The sequence below is a fragment of the Silene latifolia genome, chromosome 1 (assembly GCF_048544455.1).
Source record: "Silene latifolia isolate original U9 population chromosome 1, ASM4854445v1, whole genome shotgun sequence".
Taxonomy (NCBI): Eukaryota; Viridiplantae; Streptophyta; class Magnoliopsida; order Caryophyllales; family Caryophyllaceae; genus Silene; species Silene latifolia.
The window spans coordinates 6,789,836-6,814,683 of NC_133526.1; the positions used below are offsets into that span (position 1 = coordinate 6,789,836).

General features: G+C 37.6%; 4 protein-coding genes across 11 annotated transcripts; 3 read left to right on the forward strand and 1 right to left on the reverse strand.

The window, feature by feature from the left end:
• Positions 1-1,220: 1,220 nt before the first annotated feature.
• LOC141595413 (protein NRT1/ PTR FAMILY 8.1-like) lies at positions 1,221-6,383 on the forward strand. 2 transcript variants are annotated; one of them, XM_074415383.1, is made up of 5 exons: positions 1,221-1,553; positions 3,760-3,899; positions 4,140-4,357; positions 4,438-4,988; positions 5,184-6,383. In XM_074415383.1, the coding sequence occupies exons 2-5, from the start codon at positions 3,782-3,784 to the stop codon at positions 6,013-6,015; spliced, it is 1,719 nt and encodes a 572-aa protein (XP_074271484.1). In that variant the 5' UTR covers positions 1,221-1,553; positions 3,760-3,781; the 3' UTR covers positions 6,016-6,383. The 2 variants fall into 2 exon arrangements, with proteins under 2 accessions (XP_074271484.1, XP_074271481.1); XM_074415380.1 differs by having other exon boundaries at positions 1,325-1,553; positions 3,740-3,899.
• Positions 6,384-7,081: 698 nt separating this feature from the next.
• On the reverse strand, positions 7,082-14,638 carry LOC141595422 (uncharacterized). Of its 7 annotated transcripts, none has more exons than XM_074415412.1 (7): positions 12,087-14,638; positions 11,900-11,974; positions 11,429-11,495; positions 10,324-10,395; positions 9,394-9,822; positions 8,075-8,193; positions 7,082-7,622 (listed from the first exon to the last, which is right to left on the reverse strand). In XM_074415412.1, exon 1 carries the CDS (start codon positions 14,525-14,527, stop codon positions 12,452-12,454), a length of 2,076 nt encoding a protein of 691 aa, XP_074271513.1. In that variant the 5' UTR covers positions 14,528-14,638; the 3' UTR covers positions 7,082-7,622; positions 8,075-8,193; positions 9,394-9,822; positions 10,324-10,395; positions 11,429-11,495; positions 11,900-11,974; positions 12,087-12,451. The 7 variants fall into 7 exon arrangements, with proteins under 7 accessions (XP_074271513.1, XP_074271507.1, XP_074271505.1 ...); XM_074415406.1 differs by having other exon boundaries at positions 11,429-11,504; XM_074415404.1 differs by lacking the exon at positions 10,324-10,395.
• Positions 7,279-8,483, forward strand: LOC141595447 (uncharacterized). Its single transcript, XM_074415417.1, has 2 exons — positions 7,279-7,620; positions 7,817-8,483. The coding sequence occupies exons 1-2, from the start codon at positions 7,279-7,281 to the stop codon at positions 8,258-8,260; spliced, it is 786 nt and encodes a 261-aa protein (XP_074271518.1). The 3' UTR covers positions 8,261-8,483.
• A 4,807-nt stretch (positions 14,639-19,445) lies between the features above and the next one.
• LOC141595453 (protein OCTOPUS-like) lies at positions 19,446-21,826 on the forward strand. The gene has a single exon (XM_074415422.1). It carries the CDS (start codon positions 19,672-19,674, stop codon positions 21,712-21,714), a length of 2,043 nt encoding a protein of 680 aa, XP_074271523.1. The 5' UTR covers positions 19,446-19,671; the 3' UTR covers positions 21,715-21,826.
• The last annotated feature ends 3,022 nt before the right edge of the window (positions 21,827-24,848 follow it).

Consider the following 24,848-nt stretch of genomic DNA (forward strand, 5'->3'; position numbering starts at 1 on the left):
TTACTTTATTTTGTTAATGATTAGGGATGTCGGGCGGGTCGGATGGGTGGTCTGCAGATCGCCGCACCCCATTGGGGTGGGGATGGGTAGAGCTTTGGCGGGTGGTGGGGCGGGTGCGGGTACGAAAATTATACCCGCCATGGGTCATGGGGCGGGGATGGTTTTTGTATCTTACCCACCTAATACCCGCCTACCCGTCAATCATTAAAAACACTAGTAGGATTATGATAATTTTATAAATCTTATTTAGTTATAATTAAGATATAATGTTAATAATAACAACTATTTTATAAAGTTTTTTACTAACTTATTTGGTGGAAAATTAAAATTATAAAGATAAATTAAAAAAAATAGAAATTAATAATGATTAAACCAACTTTTACGAAAAAATTTATAGAATAAAATTATGGTGTAACGGGTTAATGGGTAAGCGGGGCGGGTACGGTTTTATATTTCCACCCGTTGGGGAGGGGATAGTTTTGGAAAATTGTACCCGCCACGGGTGGTGGGGCGGGGATGGGTACGAGTTTTTCTTGGTGGGTACGGGTACGGGGGAACCTATATCCACTACCGCCCCGCCCCAATGACATCCCTATTAATGACTACTTTTATTTTATTTTCCAGCTCTTTTGTTTTTTCCTAATATTTTGTTATTCACCAAAACTTGGGAGGAGACGGTCTCACTGAGTTATTGAGAGAACAATTTTTGTACCCATTTATTTGTTTTTCTTGACCCTTTTATTATCGATTGTAACATAGTAATAAATGTACTCATTTTATCTTTAATCATGATTGATACCTATTTTATTATCCGCGACACCATTTTTTCTAAAAATTGTAAAATAGTCTTTCCGTAAACATCTTGAGAGACTATCTCTCATAAGACTAACTCTATGTTATTTGTTATCTACCAAACTATGGATTCTGACCGATCTCATCAAGGTTGTTGGAATATTGGATGACCAAGGATTAACTTACGATTCATCTAAACTAATTTTAGCTCTGCTCAGGTTAGAACAAATAGAGTTGTTATTAATTATCATTTAACCTTAAATTGAATCAATTCAATTTCAATTCACCCAAATTCAGTACTTCCCCAAACCGACTTCAAAACAATTGAAATAGAATTTTCGGATCAAGACAACTTTTGCCAGCCGTTAATTCCTACATAGGCAAGTGAGAGTGACATGTAACTAGAATCGAAAATTATTTTGATTTAGAAAAGTAGGTCATCCATTAGAATGATGATAATTCCTGGGATTACCATCACCAAGAAAACAACACTCCTCCACTACAACAACAATCGTCAAGTTGTGGGCACACATTTTCACAATTCATAAATTCATAATCCTCCATTTGTGAAATAATAAATACTCTTCTCCTCGTATACCCTTCTACACCTTATTATTATTCTAGTCAAAACAATACTTCAAAATTGGCAAATTGCGTCCATACCATATATACCGGCCACACTTTCTGCTTCAATTTTGCATTTCTTAACCCAACCTCGATTTTGACACCGGAGCATTCACCATCCTTTCCCAAGCTACCAGGTACTATATTACTCCCTCCGTCTCATTTACTTGTTTATTTTTAGTGTCGTTCTCGAAAAACCATTAAAGAATAAAACACTTGTTCTTATTAGTAAGTTTCACCCTGGTATGAGTACTTTTTTTGCTCTACTATTTTGAGTTTTTGTTAATTTTGATTCCTTACGACCTTACCTATGCTTGAGTTGGACTCTCAACTTTTCAATGATACCCGTATTTTATATTCTTATCTAATGAGAATCCAGAAAAGAGGTTAAAAAGCACGTGTAAAGAGGGAAAAAAATAGGTGGGGTATGTAATTGTGGGTTAATAGGTGGAGTATGTAGTGACATTTTGTGTAAATATTAAAAAGGTATAAGGATAACTTGGTAATGTTGTGAGCTAAATAAGGAATTTTACCATTAGTGTGGTATCGCTGTATTAGGTAAGTGTTACCATTGGTCTGCTATGGAGGTAGTATAAGTCAATTATTAAGTCATGTGTATTATTACTCTCCTTGTCATTTGTTTAGATATTCTATTCATTTTTATTTTTATTTTTTTTTGACAGCAAGGTATTCGATTTATTGGTGTCTCATATATTTCGTATTTATTTACGTTTTACTTGTCATTGCGGGTCGGAAGGGGTATAATGTATAATGGAATATTTTCTTACACATAGACTAATTTCACTTTAGTGTTTTAAAATTTCGATAATTCTATTTTGGTGAATCTAATAGTCACAAATATCGGCTCGAAACTCATATACCAAAAATAAAATTAAGGAAAATGATTTGGCACTACTACTAGTGAATAGTGTGATACTAAGTCCTCGTGATCTCTCACACATGTAGGGTCTATTAAAATGATGGATCGCACATAAAGGCATGTCATTGTCCTAAAATCAATACTCCATAATCAAGTTCCAGTGATTTACTGTCTTAGCTAATGAGATTCCATTGCATTCTTTTCTAAGTCAATTATTAATCTTTGTATTATCGGTTTTTCTAATTCCACTTTAGTGCTCTAAAGTTTCGGTAATTCTATTTTGGTGACGTGGGATTGAGTTATTATCCATTTTAGTGATACATTCTCTCCGTCCTAATCATTTGTTTAGCTTCATTTAATATAACCCCTTACAAAGAAAACAAATACTCACAACCGACCTCTTATTCTGGTCACAAATTCTCATTTGTGACTGACATATCCGTCGCAAGCTTATGACGGCTCAAGTATTACCCATGTGGGGTAGATAAGACAAAAGCCGAATGCCTAGGGAGTAGCAATCTGTTTTGTCTTATCTAACTACATGGGTATTACAAGAGAGACTTGATGTATTCTGTTATACGTATGTCTCTTAAGGCACCGGGTTAAGGTCGTTGTGACGAACACATCATTATTGGATTTAGTTGGGTGACCAATTTGGTCAACTTACGCAAACCGTGGGAAACTAATTTGTGTTCACATGGACTTGTATTGTATGGAAGACTCATCAAGTGTTGACTCTAACAAACAGCACACAAATGTGTAGCAAGTAGCATCATTGCTTTTTCTAAGAAAACTCTACTATCATTGTTACAGACTTACATTTGAATTGAATCCCAATTATTTGTTTAGATTCCCTTAGATATCATCTATGGAAAATAACATTAATCTATTAAGGAATCAGGATTTATCTAATCTTCTATATTAAAAGTAACCCATGTGAACGACTCGACTCAACAAGTGTTCGCTTTTCATTGGGTACTTCTCATGTATGTTTAATGCTGATGATGCTCTTCGGCCAATGCGTAGAAGATACGGAATAGTATAGTATATAGTTTTTCCGGGTTTTGATTACCTCACCGTATTAAGAAAAATAAACAATCATGTACAACATTGTGGGACTTAAATAGCAGACTGTCTTATGTCTGTTTGTTATCATTCAACATCAGAAAGTTAGACATTCTTTTCCTGCAAGTATTAAGGAATACTACTATTTCAGCTTAATTTCAGTACAATTAGGTAAAGATGTTTTGTTTTTGGCTTTTCGCGGTTCTTGTGTTTCACCTTTTTAGATTTCTAGTCCGTGATCAGCTTTGTGATACAGATGAATCTCATTATAAACTTAGCTGTAGACACTGATAAGTTATTTTCTTTGGTTCAGAACCGAGTATTTCCATATAACTGTGTTTGTGTGATCACGAACGTCTGATTTATGAATTGCTGAAGGTTTCCTGTCTAAACGGTAGAGCCAGAGAAAAGCACTGCAGAATGGAAACAGCTCAAAAAGCAGATGACTCGGTTGTGATGGATGGAACAGTGGATTTCCGAGGGAATCCTGCTGACAAGAAAAAAACTGGAAACTGGAGGGCTTGCGCATTTATTCTTGGTATACCTCTTTTCTTCATTACATTAGTATTTAGTAGCATTAAGTTATATTATCGGAGAAGTACCTTACGCTCTGCCCTCAGCCTCATTTTAAGCATTAGCCCTAAACAGACATGTCAGTTATGGTAATGATGAACATATATAGACATGTCAGTTGTGAAGCTCATTATATCACAATTGCAGTTCATGGCTGTGTGTTTCTTTGTTACCTAAATTCTTGAGTGTGTTATTGTTTTATCAGGAAATGAATGTTGCGAGAGGTTGGCCTACTATGGAATGAGTACAAATCTCGTGAACTATTTCATTACTCGTCTGCATCAAGGCAATGCTACCGCGGCTAAGAACGTAAACAACTGGTCAGGGACCTGTTATATCTTGCCTTTACTTGGAGCCTTTTTAGCTGATGCCTATTGGGGTAGATTTTGGGTTATTGCCATTTTCTCGATGATTTATGTTGTCGTGAGTTTCCACCTGATCCTTTCAACTTCACTTTTCCTGATTTTTTTGACGTAATTATTCAAGGTTGATGTATGTTGCAGGGAATGGTTCTATTAACACTGAGTGCCTCAGTGAATGGACTAAAGCCATCATGCAGTGCAGACGGATGTCACCCAACAACACCACAAATTGCAGTCACATTTCTCTCTCTCTACTTGGTTGCGCTTGGAACTGGCGGAATTAAGCCATGTGTCTCATCATTTGGAGCTGATCAATTTGATGAAACTGATGACAAAGAAAGGAAAAAGAAAAGCTCCTTCTTTAATTGGTTTTACTTTTCGATCAATGTGGGTGCTCTAGTTGCTTCTACAGTGCTGGTGTGGGTCCAAACAAATGTAAGTTGGGGATTGGGATTTGGCATCCCAGCTGCAGCCATGGCTTTTGCTGTCGTGTCCTTCTTTTCTGGATCCCGGTTGTATAGGTTCCAGAAGCCGGGAGGGAGTCCTTTGACCCGGATTGCTCAGGTGCTGGTTGCAATGTTTAGAAAAATTAAGGTAAGAGTTCCCGAGGACAAAAGCCTTCTGTACGAGACAGCTGACGAGGAATCAAGCATTGAAGGAAGTCGCAAGATGGAGCATACGCGTAATATGAGGTTTGTCTATACTGCTAATTAATCGCATTTCTTGAGAGCTCCAGTGCTCCGCTATTATGACACTTTATACCAGTAGTAGAAAATATCAGGAAAAGATTAATTAATCAGAGCATTCTGCACTTTATACCAGTAGTAGACTAGTAGCAAGTTAAAAACCATAAAGTTCACTAATTCTGAATTTTTTTCAATTCCCAGATGTTTCGACAAAGCTGCTGTGCCAATTGACACTGACGACATCAAGGGAACGCCAAACCCATGGAGGCTTTGCACCATAACACAAGTCGAAGAGCTCAAAGCCCTAGTCAGGTTGCTTCCTGTTTGGGCAACTGGGATCATTTTTGCGACCGTCTATAGTCAAATGAGCACCATGTTTGTTTTGCAAGGGAACACTTTAGACCAACACATAGGGCCAAAGTTCACAATCCCGTCAGCCTCACTCTCACTTTTCGACACTCTTAGTGTCATCTTCTGGACCCCAGTATATGACCTTATGATCATTCCGGTCTTTTCAAAACTAACTGGCCATGAGCGTGGTTTTAGTCAGCTTCAAAGAATGGGAATCGGGCTGGTCATTTCAATCTTTTCCATGGTTACAGCCGGTATCTTAGAAGTCGTAAGGCTAGACATGGTAAAGAAGCACAATTACTACGACTTAAAAACAATCCCCCTGTCGATATTCTGGCAAGTCCCTCAGTATTTCCTCATTGGGTGTGCTGAAGTGTTCACATTTATCGGACAACTTGAATTCTTCTATGCGCAGGCTCCTGATGCAATGAGAAGCCTGTGCTCGGCTCTATCGCTCACAACTGTAGCTTTGGGAAACTACCTGAGCTCATTACTTGTGACAATAGTCACAGACATAAGCACAAGAGACGGAAAACTAGGTTGGATCCCAGATAACCTCAATAGAGGCCACCTCGATTACTTCTTTTGGCTTTTGGCTATTCTCAGTGTGGCCAACTTTCTTGTGTATCTCTGGATTTCTAAGTGGTACACATACAAGAAGGTTACAGGAGTAGCTAAGTGAGGTTCCCCATGTTATGTTGTGTGCTTAATAAACATACTCTCTTTCCGTCTCGATTATTTGTTTACTTTTTTATTCTCTGTGATTAGAATACCTCTCACAATGGATAAGAACACGTAAACAAATGATCGTGACAGAGGTAGTAGTATGGAGTAAGTGTTGATTGTGTGAGGCACCTTGGTAAAAACATCAAGTGTTAGTTCTTCTGCAGTGTTAGGTTATACTCAGTAACAGGCAAGGAAGAGATCAAATTTCTTTATTTACCGCCTTCAGGAAAACTGTCTAAAAGGTGTAGTCTGTGGTAGTAAATTTTTTACTGTATTATGGGAAATGAAAATGTACCTAAATATATTGTGTAAGTGGTTCCGGGTATTATAGTTTGTATGTAGGAATTTCTTTTGGTGATAATGTGGTTGCAGCATCGGCATGCATAACACAACCCTAAAAACCCTTATCCGTTGAGACGGTGGCCAAGGATGGGAGAAAAAGGAATATACATCAGATGTACTATCTCCAATTAAAATGTTGTGATACCATCGTGGTCGACACTTGTGTGTCATCTACGGCTCTATGTCGAGGTGGTTTAGATTTTAAAGAGAGATGGATAGAGGCCATGAATGAACTCAAATCTCAATAAGGATAAATAAAGCCATTAAGGGTAAAATTTGATACTAACCTCTGTCAATAAGGTGGAAAACATACACGTGATGAATAAGTTTTGTACCAAAAAAAAAACTGAATAAGTTCAAACAAAATTCAGGAAAGTAAAATTTCGGGTTGAAAGTGATATTTGAACTATTCACACTTTTACGGCGGAAAACATGTCGGTCAAAACTCGAACCCCCATTATTAGAATCCTAAAATCGTCCCTGGAAGGAGGTAGTAGGTATATATGGTAGTAGGGCTTCGGATGGGTTAAAAGTAAATGTGGCTTTCACTCTCCCCCCTCATCCGAAAAAATGAAACCAATTATCCTATTTTAAGAAATTAACTTAATTTTCTTTCCTAAAAATGTGTCATTTGCCACTTGCCAGTTTGTAAATGCAAACAAAGCAAAACAAAATTAACAAACAAATGACTTTGTTTACGATAAGAAACTAGAAAAAGACATTCTTGTCCCTAAGACCTTAACAGGATAACATTGAAGCACCCAAGTGAGAGGTCCAAAGACCCCCAATTGTAAATACATGCTTTTAACTTACTCCACTGTTGCATCTTCTCCTCTTTGTTCAAGAAAACTAAGAAAAGCCTCATAAGTTCCACAATATGATCACTATAAAGATTATCCAAACCGGGTTCAAGTTGAACGCCACCGGAAGTCCTCAGTACTCGACATTCGACACGAGAAGTTCAGGAAAGCTTTGCACTCTGTCTGTCTGTAGGTCCACATCGAATGATTCGAACTCAGAGACTTCCCCTCCTGAAGGGGACCGCGAAAAGCAGGAGTTACTGGCCAAAATAGCAATGCTTCAAACTCAGAAGTACCGGCTAACTGATTACTTGGACGAGCGTTCTGCTTATTTGACCCAGTTTGCTGAGGAAGCCAGTGCTGAGATAGATGCTATTGGTGAAAATGCGCTTAAAGATCTTGATGAAGCCAGTGCTCGGGTCTGCCCATCAACTTAATTCTTCATTATGTTTTCAAAATTCGCAAATTCTCATATGAGACTGTTTCATGATATAATATTATGATGAGACTGCTCAATATTGTTTTTTAAAGTTAATGGGTTGATGGGTTAACGGGTAAACGGGTATGGACTATAGTTTATACTTAGATGGTATTTGTTCATCATGTGATAAGCAGATAATGGAGAATATGGAAGCCAGGATGCAGGAATTAGAAGAATTGTCAGATATGAGCAAAGAAGAGATTGAAAAGACAGACAAAGAATTGTCAGATTTTGAAGGTGAAGTCGAAAGTGGCCGAAATGAAGGTCTTTTCTTTCAAAGTCTAGGAGATAATAAACCAGCTGTTGAAATGGCAAAAGCAAAGGAGGAGGCTAAAAAGATAATGGATGTTACTAAACAAAGTGCAGGGTCTAAAACCAGGAGAAACGTTTACCTTGCGTTGACTGGCATTGTCTTTGTTGGTCTTGCTGATTCGTATCTCTCTCCTTCAGTAGACTGGCGGAAGGTAGGTGTTCTCGCTGCCATATTTGTAGGACTGATAACTCAGCTGATCTACGAGCAGAAGATGTTGACTGAGAGTGAGGGTCAAGGTGAAGGAAAGGAAGATAGAAAAGAGTGAAAACAAGTACAGCATTTACGTAAGACTGCAACGCAAATAGATTAATATAGAAACATGGAATTCAGTAAATGTGGAATGTAGCATGATTAATAGACCTAAGTGTAGCTCATCCCTTAGGCTTGATATGTCATGCTAGCTTGTTTTTGCATCGTTTTTCAGTTTTGGTGATATTTCTTGAACCAACAAAACCATGAATTCAAGACACGTGATCGATGCTTCAAAATATGCAATGACGCTATGAATCTCGTATATATGAGCAAACTATTCAGACAATGCACTTACATCGCAGTATAAGGCAACGTATTACGTAACAAATGACCAGCAATTAACATCACAAACACTGTTTGGGGAACAGGTTCAAATTGTAGGGCACTTCTGGGTTCTAATACAAAGCACTATGGTGGTCTAGTTTGCTAACTAACTCCATTCCAGTATGGACAATTAATCCAGAACCACAGGACCGTGATCAAGGTGAAAGAAAGTAAGATGTAAAAGAGTGAAAACAAGTGCAGCAGATTAGATAAGATTTCTTAGCTGCACATAGCAGTGTAGAAATCAGTAAATGAAATGTAGCATGATTAATAGACCCAAGTGTTCCTCATCCCTTAGGCTTGATAGCTCATGCTACCTTGCTTTTGCATCGTTTCAGTTTTGTTGATATTTCTGGAACCAACAAAACCATGAACGTTTAATCGATGCTTGAGTATACGCAGGGACGCTATGAAACTCGTACAAATGACTAAAATATTCTAAGAGAGTGGGCTCACAAGTCATATCTATATAGAAGAGCATTAAGGAGCAATTAGCATGAAGGATTTACAACTACTCCTTTTGTATTATCTTCTTGATGTAATGCCCCCATAACACGTCTTTCAACAACTGAGGAACTAACTTCCATCTTAAAGCAAAAACTAACAGGGAAAAAATTCACACAAAAAGTTGTATTCAACACACAGATAAAAGTGCAAGCGTGTCCGATACTTGCTCGAAACCAAAAGAATAAAAAGATTAGGATCTGTTGCCAAAAAACAAAGCTCAATAGAGAAAGTCTACAAGGGTAAGTTAGGCAGGATCTGAAAGCTGAGGGGGGAAAAATGAAAAACGATGTGAAACAGTTAACTTTTGTGTAATACCTTTAACTCAATTCTGTGATAAAGTGAAATTCAAGTGATTACCAACAACAACAACAACAACATTACCCCAGTGCCTCAAAGGCTCCCGCAAATTGCGGGGTAAGGGGGGGTCGGATGTACGCAGCCTTACCCTTGTGTTAGCAACACAAAGAGGCTGTTTCCGAATGACCCAAGATGGAAATTGCGTCGAGAACTGCATCGAAGGACCACTACTTCACAAGAGAAAGAAGAGCAGCCACCTTAGTGAGCCATTTTGCTTTATTCCGATTAAATTTATTATGTAGCATGATTAATAGACCCAAGTATTGCTCATCCCTTAGGCTTGATATGTCACGCTAGTTACTTTTCCATCATTTTTCAATTTGGTGGTATGCCGGAACCACCAAACCTTCTCATAATGGATGCTTCAGGTTATGTAGTGCAGTACCACTGTGAAACACACATGGTTTGAATGAGCGAATCCCGACCCACACAATTGTGACAATGTGAGGGAAAGGTTGAACCGTTGAAGTAAGAAAATGAAAACAAGTGCGGCATTTAAGTAAGATTTCAACTCAAATAGCTGCATACAGCAATGTAGAAATCAGTATATAGAATGTAGCATGATTAATAAACCTAAGTGTTCTTCATCCCTTAGGCATAATACTCATGCTCTTTCTTTTGCATCGTTTCAGTTTTGTAGATATTTCTGAAACCAACAAAACCATGATTTCAAGAAACATGATCGATGCTTGAGAGTATGCAGGAATGTGATGAAACACCTAGAAATTAACAAAATATTTAAATAGAGCACTCGCAAGTCACATCTCAATAGAAGAGTAACGACCGGCAATTAGCATCAATCAAGGATTCACAACTACTCCCTCTATCCCACTATTATCTTCTTAATTTCAATTTTGTGTTGTGTAAGTCAAAGTATAATCTTCTTACTTGCTTTTTTACTATTATCTTGTCTAAACTTTTCCCCTTCTCTCTAGTTTCATTATTCTATGTATTGGTTTCCTGCAAACAAAGATAGGAATATCAGTGTGTCAGAAGAAGGATGTTACTTCAACACTCAAGTTTGGTCATGTGTGGCATCTTGAAATGACATTTTTTCGAATCTTCAATGGGATAGGACTCAACTATACCTCTTATTAGAACCCAGAACATCAAAAAAATTCACAAAAAATGTTGTATCCAAAGCACTGACAAGAGTGCATGTGTCCAACACGTGCTCCAAACCAAAAGATTGAACAAAACAGGATACTTTGCTAAAACCTAAAGCTAAACAGAGAAAATACCGTGGCAAATTACGCAAGATCTGAAGGGAAAGGACAACTGGATTGGGGAAAAAAACGTGAAAAGTGCAATTTTCATGTAATATTTTAACCCGACACTGAAGCAATGTGGCATTCAGTGCTGATTAGATTAGATTATGTAGCAAGATTAATAGACCCAAGTATTGCTCATCCCTTAGGCTTGATATCTCATGCTAGCTTACTATTGCATCGCTCCATAATTTGGTGATATATTTGGAACCACCAACCTATACATAATCGATGCTTCAGGTTACACAGAGCAGTATCTTTGTGAAACACGCATGGAAGAATGAGAGCAGTCTTACAACTTTCTGCTCCGCAATCTCTCAAACTAGTCATCACAATGGTGAGTAGCTAATCTTGAGGGGTATGAAGATGTGGTATGCATGGATATAGAGAGTGGAATTCAATAAGAAAGACCATTTAGGTGTCCGAATGTAAGTTACAAGATATTAATGTCAGAGAAAATTCTGATAATGGTAATTTGTTTGCAGTATTGAATACCAACCACAATTTATAGATTAACAATAAAACCAGACAATCTTTACTTGCCCTGAATTCATTTTCAGAAATTGGTTCTCCACTGCCAGGAACTCCAATTTCAACAGCAAACTTTTCAGATTATCTCATAAAATAACAGAGGCGTGCATATGAGAACAGCATAACAAATACTTATTAACACCTGTTCAAACTTAATAAAAAAAAAATTTAAAAAAAAAAAAGCCCAGGCTTACCACAGAGCCAGATGTTGATGCTAAAGCTCATCAAAGATAGTGGACAGCCGTCTGTTGTACAATTTACCTGCAGACCCTTCAATGAAATGTAATGTTGTAAGTAACAGACTAAAGTCAAAACGTACAAATTTCAATGTTTCAGATACTAAGAAATGATGCAAAAGATGGAAGTCGCAAAAAATGTTACGTTGATGCTATTATTTTGGTTAGTCTTAGTGACAGTAGGACATAATCTAGCTTAACTTGGGTATCAGAACATAATCCCTCTAAGCAGATCAAATGATGAATACAAAATTTGTTTTAATATTGAAAGTGTTCTTCATGTGAAGTGTGACAAATAATTATTGTAACAAACTAACAATATACTTCTGAAGCGTTTTACAATGCAGAATCAGGCACTGAGCCACTGACAGTCACAACCGAGTGAACGACTTTAGGAAAAATAAGTAGATAATCTTCTCCATAGCTCACCTTCAATTTAAGGCAAGTCTTTCAGTGCAAGGAATGCTCATATCAGTGGTAAGAAATTCAAGTAGTGTACTCCATCTACGGACAGTACAACGGAGAAGAGCAAAATATCATGAAATTAGCATCACGGAGATGGATAACTAACAACTGCACATAAAAAAGAAAAGGAAAAACTAGAACTGCCACATGCCTGAAAAGAGAACTTCTCAAACGCAAAGCTCCCTTGGAAGGTGAAAATTCATATTAAGGTTAACTCAAAATGAATGACAAAATATTATGCTGATCATTTTATAAATATCATCTGCAAAACTGAATCATGATCAACTTATCAAGGTTTTGAAGGTTATTGAAACTGCATTTTTAAGGCAGTATAGGTCGCACAACCACCGATATTACGCACAGCGTCCAATTCACAGATATCTCGCATAAAGATTGGATAGCAAACCGCTGGTAATGACACATTCAGTCGGGGAATTTGATTATCCCACAGATATTTATAAACCAGACCCTCCCACAGAAACCATGAACCAGCAAGACCGGTTTTATAGCCTACATTCAAAACACTGGGATCCCATTACAAGTAACAGCTCTCACAAGAATATTCCACGTAGCAACAGATGGTATCACTCCTCTACTAATGGCATTATGTAAAAAACCCATGGAATCTGCAATTTTATTCCGAGAACATAATGCATGCAACACTATGTTATATGAGATAATATCAGGATGGAACCCCCTTTTCAAAATGCAGCCCCAGATGGCTTCTGCCGTTTCAAACGCTCCAACTTTAAAAAGCCCTTCCATAAGTGTATTGTGAGTTACAAGATTTGGCAGGCAACCTATATGCCTCATATTTGAGAATAACTTCATTGCTTCGTCAACTCTACAGGCAGAGCAAAGTCCGTGAATTATGATATTATGCATGATAACATCAGGCTTGAGACCATTTTCAAGAACATGGCACCACAACTGAAGTGCCTTTTTCATCTTTCCGCTTCGACAAAGGCCGTCTATCAACAAGCTGTATGTAATTACATCTGGCTTAAGACCTTTTTCTAGCATTTCCTTTATATATACATAAGCAACTTCAAATTTTTCTGCTTTGCATAAACCATTTATCAGGGTGTTATACGTTACAAGAGTAGGCAGACAACCCTTATCGACCATTGATCTAAAAGTTCCAGTGGCCTTCTCAATTTTAGATGCTCCTACATACCCACTTATTACGGCATTGAAAACATATGAATTTAAACTATTTTCGACATTACTCACTGTATCTAGGATACTAACAGCATCATCCAGCAGTCCATTCTTACATAATCCATTAACTAATGAAGAATATACGTAATTATCTACTTTACCTCCATCCACTGCAGTTCTGAAGATCGCTAATGCTTTGTTCAGGTGTCCAAATCTACACAATCCGTGCATCAGCACCCCAAAAGTAGTGGAATCAGCATTACAGCTGCTCTCAGACAGTGAATCCCAAATGGACACTGCTTCATTCACCTTTTTGCTTTCAAACAAACCCCTGATAAATATATTGAAACTAACAGTATTACAGCGGTCCTCTTTCCTCATAAACTGCCATAACTTGTAAGCATCATCAATCATCCCCGCTTTGCAATATCCATCAAGCATTACATTACACGTAACAGCATCTGGTAAAATACCATTCTCCATCATCGATGCATAAACCTTTGAACCCTCACAAACATTCCCAGCTTTACACAATCCATTAATCAAACTACTATAAGTAAACACATCCAACTTTTGATCATTCAAGTTCATGCGCCGCCAAAACTCCAAACTTTCGCTAACATTCCCGCATTTAAGCAACCCATTAATCATAACATTATAAGTAACCACATTAGGATAAACAGCCGGATCCCTCACCAACATATCAAAAACCTCTTTACCCTTCTCAACATCTCCTAATTTAAAATACCCATCAATCAAAACATTATAACAAACGACATCAGGCGCAACACCTCTCTCAGACATTTCAACAAACACCTTATATGCATCCCCCAATTTCCCACATTTCACATACCCACTAATCAAAGTACCATAACTATAAACATCAGGACACAACCCTTCATTCCACATACAATCCAACACCTTCCTCGCCTTCGTAAACTGCCCTTTACGACACGAAACCTTAATCAATATATTATAAGTCTCCAAATCAGGCATAACACCCAATGTCTGAAAATACTTTAAAAAAGATTCAGCCTTTTCCCACTGATTCACCTGCACATAACAATTAAACATAGAATTATAAGACCGTATACCGGGTTCACACCCGAAAATGACCGGCATTCGCTTAAAAACATCTAAAGCTTGCTCAACCATATAATTCTTAGTATAAGCCTTGAGTACAGTCAATGCAACATCTTCTGAACAGATACATTTCTGGGTTTGTATCAAATTTACGATACGATGAACTTGCTTGACAAGATTAGGATCGGAAAGACGGCGAAGAATGTGGTGGTAAACGTTCTCATTGTGGGTGTAATTGGGAAGATTGGTTGCGGAATCGAAGAGCGAAAGTGCGAGTTTTATGTTGGGTTGTGATTTGAGAAGCTTGAGAAGCTTTCTGGGTGAAAGATTTGGAGGAAGTTGTGTCATTTGATATTTTGATTGATGAATTTGTGTGAATTTTTGAAGGATGACATTGAACAACCATGGATGAATGTGTTGGAGGGAATGTGTTTAGTACCGTTGTGATTTGTTGGGTTATGAAAAATGTTTGTTGGGCATAGAAGCCCAGCAAAAAAAATTGAGTCCACGAGACTAATGACCTAGTTCGATAAGACTGGTTCGAGACATGGATCGATCCGACTTGCCTAATTTGAAATGCGTCCGGAGTTTGTATGTGGCTCTGTTCTTTTCGGCTTAGTTTCAACTTTTATTCACCTCATTTCAGGCCACTTCAGTTTAATTTAAATCATTTCAGTTCAGTTCAACTTATTTCAGCTTCATTTATATCAGCAAATTTCGCAATTAGTAGATTATACAACTGGTTGTATGTAGTTTATGTACAACATTTTCAATGTTGTCGAGTTTTGTTATAAAGTTGTCGAGCTTTACTAACAAAATTGTCGAGTTACAATACAAAGTTATTGAGCTTAAGAGGAATAATTATTAAACTCAATAACTTTTTAAATTAGCTCAATAACTTATAAAATAGCTCGACAACTTTGTGTAAAGAACTCAACAACTTTGAGGCGGTTGTACAATGCTAATATACAACTGGTTGTAGGATAGTATTTGTGCAAATTTCGATTCAGTTCAACTTCATTCAGCTTATTTAAGTTCAGTTGACCTCAGCTTCATTCAACCAAAAAGAACAGGTCATAACTTGAATAATCAGCCTAGAGCTGGCCACGGGTCGGGCACACTACACTGACCCATAATCGGCCTGTGAATAAGACGGTATGTTGGGTTAGGCTGGGGTACAACGGGATGTGACCCGGACCCACCCCGTGACGGGCCTTTGGTAGTTGGGGCGGAGCGGGCTAGCTAGTCTGTGTTAATTTCTTTTTTGCCCAAAAGGCGACTCGGTTTGAAATTTGAAGCCCCTACTCGGCTTCTGCATGGGGCAGACCTAGCGGATTTTAGGGCGGACTACACGGATCAAGCAAATGTGACCCGTGATGTAATACTCCACTGAACCGAAGACGTTATTCGGGTGGGGTAGCCCCTTTAAAAGGTCCATTGATAGGCTTAAATGACTAATGCTTAAATGGATTGAGTGTACTACTCATATCAACAAAGTGCGTGCTTGGTTATGAGTAGTCTTGGATAAGTGACCTCCTAGGAAAGTTCTCGGAATGCGCATGAGTGACGATAAAATGCGCTGGAAATTACTCGGGGTCATGTACACACCCTGGCGAGCTACTATGGTGAGTGACCGCTCCGAACCCTAGGTTTGGGCCGGGGTGTTACATGTGAGCTGGGTCGGGCTGGGTTGGCTTGTTGCTACCGCTAAATCTATCACCGCCTAGATCGCTAGTTTCAACAAAACAAGATCAATTGTTATGACGTGGATAGCTAATTTTATGTTATACTTAGGCATCTTTTGAACTTAAGTTCTATTCACTTCATTTCAATTCAATTCAGTTTAAATCAGTTCGGTTCAAATCATTTACCTCAACGTTGTTGTTGTTGTTAACCAACTCTATCTTTTGTTCACGATCGGTTACCAACAAGATTTAAAGTAGCAAAATCCGGAAGCTTGAGAAAAACATACATTGTAATAAATAAGATTAAATAAATTTCTAACTAGTACGGTAATATATAAAACAGTTAACCGATAAAGTGAGCTATTTGACATTTAAAGCACACAAAATCGAGATAAATAACTTTTTGTTGTGTTATCATTTTTTGTTGCTACCTTGACCTTATTTTTTTACTTGTTTTATTTTTGTTTTTATCCCTCTGATTGGTAAGTTATCTCTCATTTAGGGATGTCATCGGGACAGGTATATGCGGGTATCGTCCTGCACCGGCCCAACTGGGGCGGATGTGGGTAGAACTTTCGTGGGTGGTGAGGCAACTTCAAGTACAAAATTTCCACGTGTCATGAGTGGTTGGACGGAGGTGGGTTTTACGTTATACCCGTTTAATACCCGCCTAACCACCAATTATTAAAAAAAAAAAAGACATGTGATTATGACTTTCTATAATGTTCTTTACTAACTTTTATTGAAAATCTTATACTAGAAATATAAAAATGAAAATTTGCGGTAATTCATAGTGATTAAAATACATTTGATTCAAAAAAGTATCGACAAAAACTATAACATAAGTGGTTGGTGGATAAATGGCGAGTATGGGTCTAGATTTTCACCCAGTATTACCGATACGGGTATGAAAACTTGTACCCACCATGGGCGTGGTGAGGTGTGTATAACCGTATGCGTATGAAAAATGCTTAATGGTAGAGCCTATATCCACCACCGTCCCACCCCAATGAGATTTCTGCGCACATTCTTTTTGCGCTAATAGAATTGAATTACATTACTTAGTTGTTTTTTATGCACAATAAGCTATGAATTCATTACACAACAATAGTACAAGTTACGAAAATCATTAATAGTTTCTTGTAATATTTTGTTCCTAACTTATCATTCGACTCTACAAAGTACAAACCCCATACTCGAAGAAAAAAACCGTGTTGTCAACATTAATCATTAAAAACAATAAATTTTTTTTGCAATGAGTTATTTAAAAAAATGTATGACTTTTTATATTTTGAAAACAATGGTGTTTTTTTAGGAGGGCTAGCAGAGGCGCTCGTCCCCGCTGGGAGCCTGGACCGCTGATCAAGGAAAATTCGAAAATTTTAGTTAAATTTCCGGAATATTTTCAAGTTTACGTTATGCTAGTACTTGTTCGATCGCCCCTACTAGCTAAAGAAAAATTCAAAAGTTTTAGTTAAATTTCCGAATTGTTTTCAAATTTACGTTATGTTATTACTTGTTTATCTCTCTAAAATTTTTTATCCCCTAACTGTAAGTCCTAGCTCAGCCACTGTTTGAAAAATATTTACGAAATGAAGAAAGTACTTTTCAAGGAAATAGAAAGATGATTTATCAAACATATTTTCCATGTATAATTAAGGAGTACAAATTTGTGTTTGTTGTAAATCTATGATAATTGAGGAACATGATATTCGAATACAAAAAGTAAAAAACTAAAGAAAGACAAATGTGAGTAACAGAAACAGTAAAAGGGTCCGTTGTAGAGAGGAGAGTAGGCACCAAACCCCAAGAAAAGAGAGAATCCGTCCTTTTCAAGCTGTTTAATGTGAATGGTGTTGTCCCATAATATTAAATTAACACAATTCTTATTTATCTTAAGTTTGAGACGAGTCAGGTATTAGTGTATTACACATAAAACAAAAGCATAATGTATTAGAATTAGCAAGCGATTTGTTTCATCTATACAATAATACAAATGACTAAAATGAGATTTATTTAACTCATTTTATCTTTAAGACGGATATATCTATCTTAAAGAAGACTAATTAAAATTAGGAGTCGTTTGGTTCGCTATAGGAAGATAGAATTCCCGGGAAGATTAAATTCATATGAACTTGAAAATCACATGAATTGTGTAAATGTTGTTTGGTTGAATGTGGGAACTCCAATTCATGTGGGAACTCCCACTTACCTAGGGGGGCTAGGTAAGTGACTTCCTCCATTATGTAGGAATTGGAGTTCCATAGGAAGTTCTACTTCCCATGAATTGAGCAACCAAACAAGACTCCATTTAGCCACTTCCCATGATTTTCCAATTCCCATGATTTTAAAAGGCAACCAAACAACCCTTTAATTACTCAATTTAAAGCACTTCTAACCCAAAAGCAATCCTCTCTTCTAGACATCCTACGCACACCCTGCTCCCTGTTCCCAATAAAATCGTAGTCACAATTAAAAACGAGTTGATGAATTATTCTTATTCAATAATATAAAACGGTTTTTCTAACATATGTCTACTATGCACATGTTTTTTTTTAAAAAATAGGAAAATTAATTAGTGTAAACCATTTTAAAGATAAATATACCTCTAAGAATAAGAGTTAGTTCAAGTGATAGAAGCTTACTTACCTTAACTATGAGGTCAGGGTTCGATTCTTACCCACATAGTGCGCTCAAGTCACTTGAATAAAAAAAAAGATAAGTATACCCTTCACAAAACATGAGTTCTTAGTAAAAGAATTTACGAGGAGGGTGTTTATAGGTAAAATGTAGTGTAAAAGTAAGTAAAAGGGTAAAACTGTTTCACATAATAATTATTATAAAAAGTTTGGCTTAGACCTACCTCTTATTAGGCCTTAAGAATTTTCAATAATCAGGCCAACCTAACGAATAGAAAGTGTTATTTCAAAAAAAGAAAACGAATAGAAAGTGACCAATATGGCCCGATCCGGTCTCAAGGAGTCCAGACATCTCCCAGAATTCGGTACGAGCTGCTCCGCTCATGTCGAAACACACCCTTTACTTTGTAAAAACGTTTGGAGAACCCATGAATCGGATTAGAGTAGTAGATCGATCAGCGATCGTATAAGCTCCTCTCCGACCTGGTCTACGATTTCAGATGTTTTGTAGTTTCGTTCTCCAAATTACCGATTTGGTCCAATCCAGATCAATCAACACCCCTAAGACCCTGTTCTTCTGGACTTAATTTCAGCACTATTCAGTTCAATTCAGCTCTATTTAGTTGTTAAGTTCAGTTCAGCTCTTCTTTTCACAAATTAGCTATTAAATCCGTTTAGTTCAGCTCCATTAAATTCAGTTCAGTTCAATTCAATCAGTTTCAGTTCAAAGGAACTGCGCCTAAGCCTAATTAAGTTATTAAACCCATGTCACCCTTAAAAATTCCCAATAAAAAAAGTTACTACTACTCACCTCATTTTTTTTGTCCTAAAGCAAAAGAAAAAAATAAAGCAAAAAAAATCTGAAAAAGAAAAAAGAAAAAAGAAAAAAAGAGACACATCACAAACACAAAACCCTCTTTTTCCCTTTTTCTTCATTATCACAAATAAAAACAAAATCTTTTTCCCAAAATCCAACACTCAATTTCCCCATCCTTTTCACACAACTCTCTTCTCCTTCTCTCTTTCCCTTTCATTTTTCCTCCATTAATTCACACTCCATTCTCCCTTCACATAAACAAACAATGCTACCATCTCTCCACCTCTTTTACCAATTCCTAACCTTTCAAGTTTAATTAATTACCCGTTTTGTTGTTTGGATAATCCGGTAATGAATCAAATAACAACGGAAGAGCAACAATTACCGCCTCCGCCGCAACCACCGCAACCAAATCGTAATTCAACGAGTTGTGACCGTCACCCGGATGAAGTTTTTACTGGGTTTTGTCCCTCTTGTTTGTGTGAACGTCTTGTTGTGTTGGATAGTCAGTGTGCCGGGTCAAGTGGGACGAATCCGGGTCGGAAATCGGCTTCGGCTGCTTTGAAGTCGTTGTTTCGACATGGAAACGGGAATGAAAGGGGTAGGGTTAGTACGACGTCGTTTTTGCCAGAGTTACGCCGGACTAAATCCTTTTCCGGCGACGGCGGTGGTTTTTTAGGGTTTCATGGTGGTGTTGAACCGCAACGAAAATCGTGTGATGTTCGTGGACGAAGCACGCTTTTCTCGTTGTTTAATCAAGAAATTACTGGGAATATTGTTAATAATAATAATAAATATGGTGAAGGGAATTCTGGAATTGGAAATGCAATTGAATTCGATTGCGAAACCGGAGATCACGTGACTGAGGTTGATGCTGAACCGGCTAATATTGATGTTTCAACCGTTGATGAGGTTGAAGAAGAAGAAGAAGAAGAAAGCGAGATACAAGTGGTAAAAGACGAGGAAATTAGGGTTGAAAATGTGGCAAGTGACCGATGTATCGACTTCAAAACGATGAAAGATTACATCGAAATCGATACAACCGAAAAAAAGAGCAATGGTGGTGGTACAGGAAAAGATCTGAAGGAAAAAACTGGAAGTTTTTGGTCAGCTGCCTCTGTTTTCAGTAAGAAATTAAAAGCATGGACGAAGAAGAATCATAAAAGCAAGAAAGGAAATCGAAATCGGGTTGAATTGATGACTGTGAACGGTAAAAAAGGCAATGCAGGTAGAAATTGTCGGGATACGCAGTCGGAAATTGCTGATTACGGGTTTGGAAGGCGGTCATGTGATACGGATCCTAGGTTTTCTCTTGATGCTGGTAGGTTTTCTGTTGATGTTGTGGGTCCCGGTAGGTATTCTGTTGATGCAGGTAGAATGTCGTTTGACGATCCTAGAGGTTCGTTTGACGAACCTAGAGCTTCTTGGGATGGGTATTTGATTGGTGGTGGTAGGGCCGGGTTAGGGGTTTCGAGAATGGTTCCGCCTTTGGTGTCTTTGGTTGAGGATGCTCCTGTTGTTGGGGTTGGGGTTTTGAGGAATGATATGCAGATTCCGGTTGACGAGCCTAGGAGGAGCTCCGTGTCGACGATTGGTGGCGGAGATGAGTGTGTTGGTGGTGGTGTTCCTGGTGGAGCTGCACAGACTAAGGATTATTACTCGGATTCCTCGTCTAAAAGGAGGAAGAGTCTAGATAGATCTAGCTCAATTAGGAAGACCGCGGCTGCTGTTGTGGCGGAAATGGATAATGTTAAAGTAGTACAACCAATGACACAGCCATTACCATTACCTAGTTGTGTAGATTACTTGAATGGTGGTGGTGGTGGTGGGGGTGGTGGCGGGATTAGGGATAATTATTCGGAGAGTTTTGATTTGGGATTGGGTTATAGAGAGAATGGTAATGGTGGTGGTGGTGGTGGGGATAGAAAAGGGTGTAAGAAAGCGAGGAAATGGAGGGCATGGAATATATGGAGTTTGTTGTATCGGCGTAGTGGGACGTCAAAGGATGAGGATGATGATAAGTATAGTAGATCAAATGGAGTAGGGAGATCATTGTCGGAATCTTGGAGTTATGGTTATGGTGGTGGTCGGAGTGTGGGTCGAAGTAATAGTAGTGTGAGTTGGAGGAACTCGTATAATATTGGTAGTAGTAGTATTAGACAAGGTGGTAGTATTGAAGTGAATGGTAGAAAGAAAAGAGATGAGTTTGTATTGGAGAGAAATCGAAGTGCAAGATACTCTCCGAAACATGGTGGTGGTGGTGGTGGTGATAATAATAATGGAATGCTGCGATTCTACTTGACGCCTATGAGAGGTAGTCGTAGAGGCGGTTCAGGGAAACCTAAGCCTGCTTACTCTCATTCCTTTGCTAGGAATATGCTTAGATTGTATTGAATCAAAGGAATTTGTTCGTCTGTCACCTCGTTTCTTAATTCGCAATTAGTGTGTATCAAAGAAAACAAAATCATTTGTGTCCTGCACCTTGCAATGAAGGTTTTTTTCGATCTATCAATCACTTTAATAACTACCCATCTTTGCTTTCTTTCCATTTCTAGTCTTGTTTATGTTTTTTCTGCTAATATTTGCCTGGTTAAGCATAGTCGAAAACTCGACATGTTTGGAAGTGCTTATACTAAAGAGGCTAACTAATCCTGTCAAGTAAAACATTGCCTGGTTAAGCATAGTCGGAAACTTGAATTATGTGGAACTGTATATACTAAAGAGAAAACATTGCCTGGTTAAGCATAGTCGAAAACTCGAAATGTTTGGAAATGCATATACTAAAGAGGCTAATCGTGTCAACTTGTCAAGTATTCCCTTTCAGATGTACAGTTAGCGGGTTTAGTTGTTCAAAGAACGATACAGGTTAGCCGAACCCAAATCATGTCGATACTTCCATGATTGTTTTGTTACACAAGCATAAATGCATCATAACATCATTCCTTTTTGCTGTCTTACAGATTGAAATAATTGTGTTTTTTTGCAAAGTGGGTGGAATTTGTGATGTTGTGGGTTACAGACTTACAGATTGGATTGTCTCTACATGATAAGGTCCTACAATATGCTTAAACATACCGTCTCACGATATCAGACCGTCTTATTCTATACTTTACTTTATGATAATTTATATAGTTACTAGATATTCTAAGCATTACAGAACTTTAACTTTATCAGGACTGTTTACTTGATTTAGGTAGATATTGCACACAAACTAAATTGCAGCCTTAATTATATGATTAAACAATTACAGTTGTACTATAAAAAAAAATGAAAAAACCACGCGTGTTATTGACAGTTAAATTAGTTCAGCAATCTGTCTGTATGTGTATGACAGTATACTCATGGTCCTATAATTTGGAGAATTTTTTTGACAGCATTCTGATATTGGCGTCAGTGTACTGGTATCTCAGGATATGTCATCTGATTGCTGTTTTCCGGTCATGTTTTTTGTGTTTTGTTGAATGCATGTTAAAATACGGTAACTGTACACAGGTTCAGTCTTTGGATTGGTCTCGGTGATGCGTCGTGATCGTTTTGTACAGGGTTTTCAAGTTGTCTGTCTGCTTAAACCAGATTAAGTTTCAATTAGACATGGTTCAAAATCTCGGGATCGGGTGATTTCTCGGGCGATATCTCGTATCGGCAAAGTGAAAATCCGATACAACTCGGGCGAATATTTTGAACCATGCAATTAAATCTCATAAAATCGGCGTGACCCGAATGAATCGACTGTAGCTTTATTTAAAACCACCTAACCTGGAATAACCCAATCCGGACGACTCGTTTGATAAATTTATCTGCGATAAACGAAGTCGATCTGCAGTAAATGCATCATAGTAGGCTCATTTTGGGGTCTGATCTGATCATACATTTTATTTTATTAGATAAGCAAAGGCTGAAGCAAAGCAGCATGATGATGATGCTGTTTTAAGGAATTGAATTGAATGATTGAGCTGTTTATTCTATTCTATCTTGTCTTGCAGAAATATTCAGTACAAAGTTGCCTGATGACGTAAACCACAGTAAATTTACATTCTTACAGGGCAGTAAAAACTAAAAGGTGTTCTTTATTGCATCTTATCAAATTAAAGATCATCCAAGTACAATTTTTTTTAATCGGGATAACGGTGGAACTTGCAGCTGCTATCTTATTACCAGATACACAGAGGTAAATTCCCGTATATTGGACATACATAATTAACTAATAACCATGATTTTTTTTTTGTGCTGTTATAGTCTTGTGCTTTTCTCAAATATTCATGTTAGAAATCTTGTATGTACAAAATCGGAGAGACAAAAGTTGTATGTGCATGACCACACACAAGTGGTATCATATTTTTGATTATTTGCAGCACTTTTTTTTTTTGGTTTAACTCAAGCATGAAAACGAGCGACACAGTATAATTCTGAGTAGCGTTGTAGCCACATGTAGTGTAACCCTTTCCATTGCAATTTCGTTGGTAGAATAGATGGAAACGAGTAACTCGGGTATTTGTATCAACAATTTCACCATTAGAGTGACTAAACAGTTTTGTATTGTTCTAAAGCTTGATGTATGAAAAAATTAGAAAAACTTTTATGAAACGTTCTCATGTGTGACCATTGATATAAATTTTATTAAGAAAAAGTTTATGCGACAATATAATGCCTTGTTTTTTTTTTTTGGTTAGCTAACGGAATACCCGAACACCCTGCAAACCCGAGGACCAGATAAGTCATCAAGGTTGCCCTTGATGGCAGCCTGATAGGCACTACAACACTCCCGTTTAGGGAGTCGAATTCGAGACCTCTCAATTCATTGCCATTTTGCAACGCTTTAAGGCACTCCCGCACTCCACTACACTCAAGCCACTTTGGTTGCCTTGTTTGCTCTTTAAAATTTTAGTTTTTTATTGGACCGTTTTCCCACAAACTAGAAAACATGTGTAATCAAGTAATGACATATTTAAGTAACTTAGGATAGATTATATCCATTTTGATTGCTTGAGAAATGAGACTTTGAGCATGAAATGTTGTACTAATAAGTAGATAATAGTGTGCTACTTTAGAGTCTATAAATCAAAAATAGACTGCAAGAAAATGGAAATAATGTTCACACGAGAACAAGTTAAGTTTGATAATACAAGTGTATAGCCCAAATCCCCGTGAGATCAAATAAAGCTAATTTTGTAATGATTAACATCCCAAATGAGTGCTCTTTTTTATGCTTTAGAGGAGCAAATGGGAAATCTCACGAATCCTAATATAATCAATTTGTCTTACGGTAATTATCGTGTAAGGTTATTGTATAGTGTACAACGGTTCTTTTATGTGTTACATATCTTGTTTTAAACTTTCTCCGTTTTAATAAATTCTCTATGTAGACCTGACAAAACCGACTCGGTTTAAATGATCCGACTTGCACCTTCCCGAGCTTGACACTAGCAACCCGAAATGACCCGATTAAATATGACTGACTTGAATGTATATTGTTGCACACAGTCCATTATTCCTAAATAACTTGTATATAGCTGTTTCGAACTTTAAAT

What these genes read in the sequence shown, in the direction of transcription:
- LOC141595447 (XM_074415417.1), top strand. Translation starts at nt 7,279, where the DNA reads ATGATCACTATAAAGATTATCCAAACCGGGTTCAAGTTGAACGCCACC. An exon ending in TTGATGAAGCCAGTGCTCGG is followed by an intron (nt 7,621 to 7,816) that starts GTCTGCCCATCA and finishes TGTGATAAGCAG; the next exon opens with ATAATGGAGAATATGGAAGC.
- LOC141595453 (XM_074415422.1), top strand. Translation starts at nt 19,672, where the DNA reads ATGAATCAAATAACAACGGAAGAGCAACAATTACCGCCTCCGCCGCAA.
- LOC141595422 (XM_074415396.1), bottom strand. Translation starts at nt 14,527, where the DNA reads ATGACACAACTTCCTCCAAATCTTTCACCCAGAAAGCTTCTCAAGCTT.
- LOC141595413 (XM_074415383.1), top strand. Translation starts at nt 3,782, where the DNA reads ATGGAAACAGCTCAAAAAGCAGATGACTCGGTTGTGATGGATGGAACA. An exon ending in TCTCGATGATTTATGTTGTC is followed by an intron (nt 4,358 to 4,437) that starts GTGAGTTTCCAC and finishes TGTATGTTGCAG; the next exon opens with GGAATGGTTCTATTAACACT. An exon ending in GAGCATACGCGTAATATGAG is followed by an intron (nt 4,989 to 5,183) that starts GTTTGTCTATAC and finishes TTCAATTCCCAG; the next exon opens with ATGTTTCGACAAAGCTGCTG.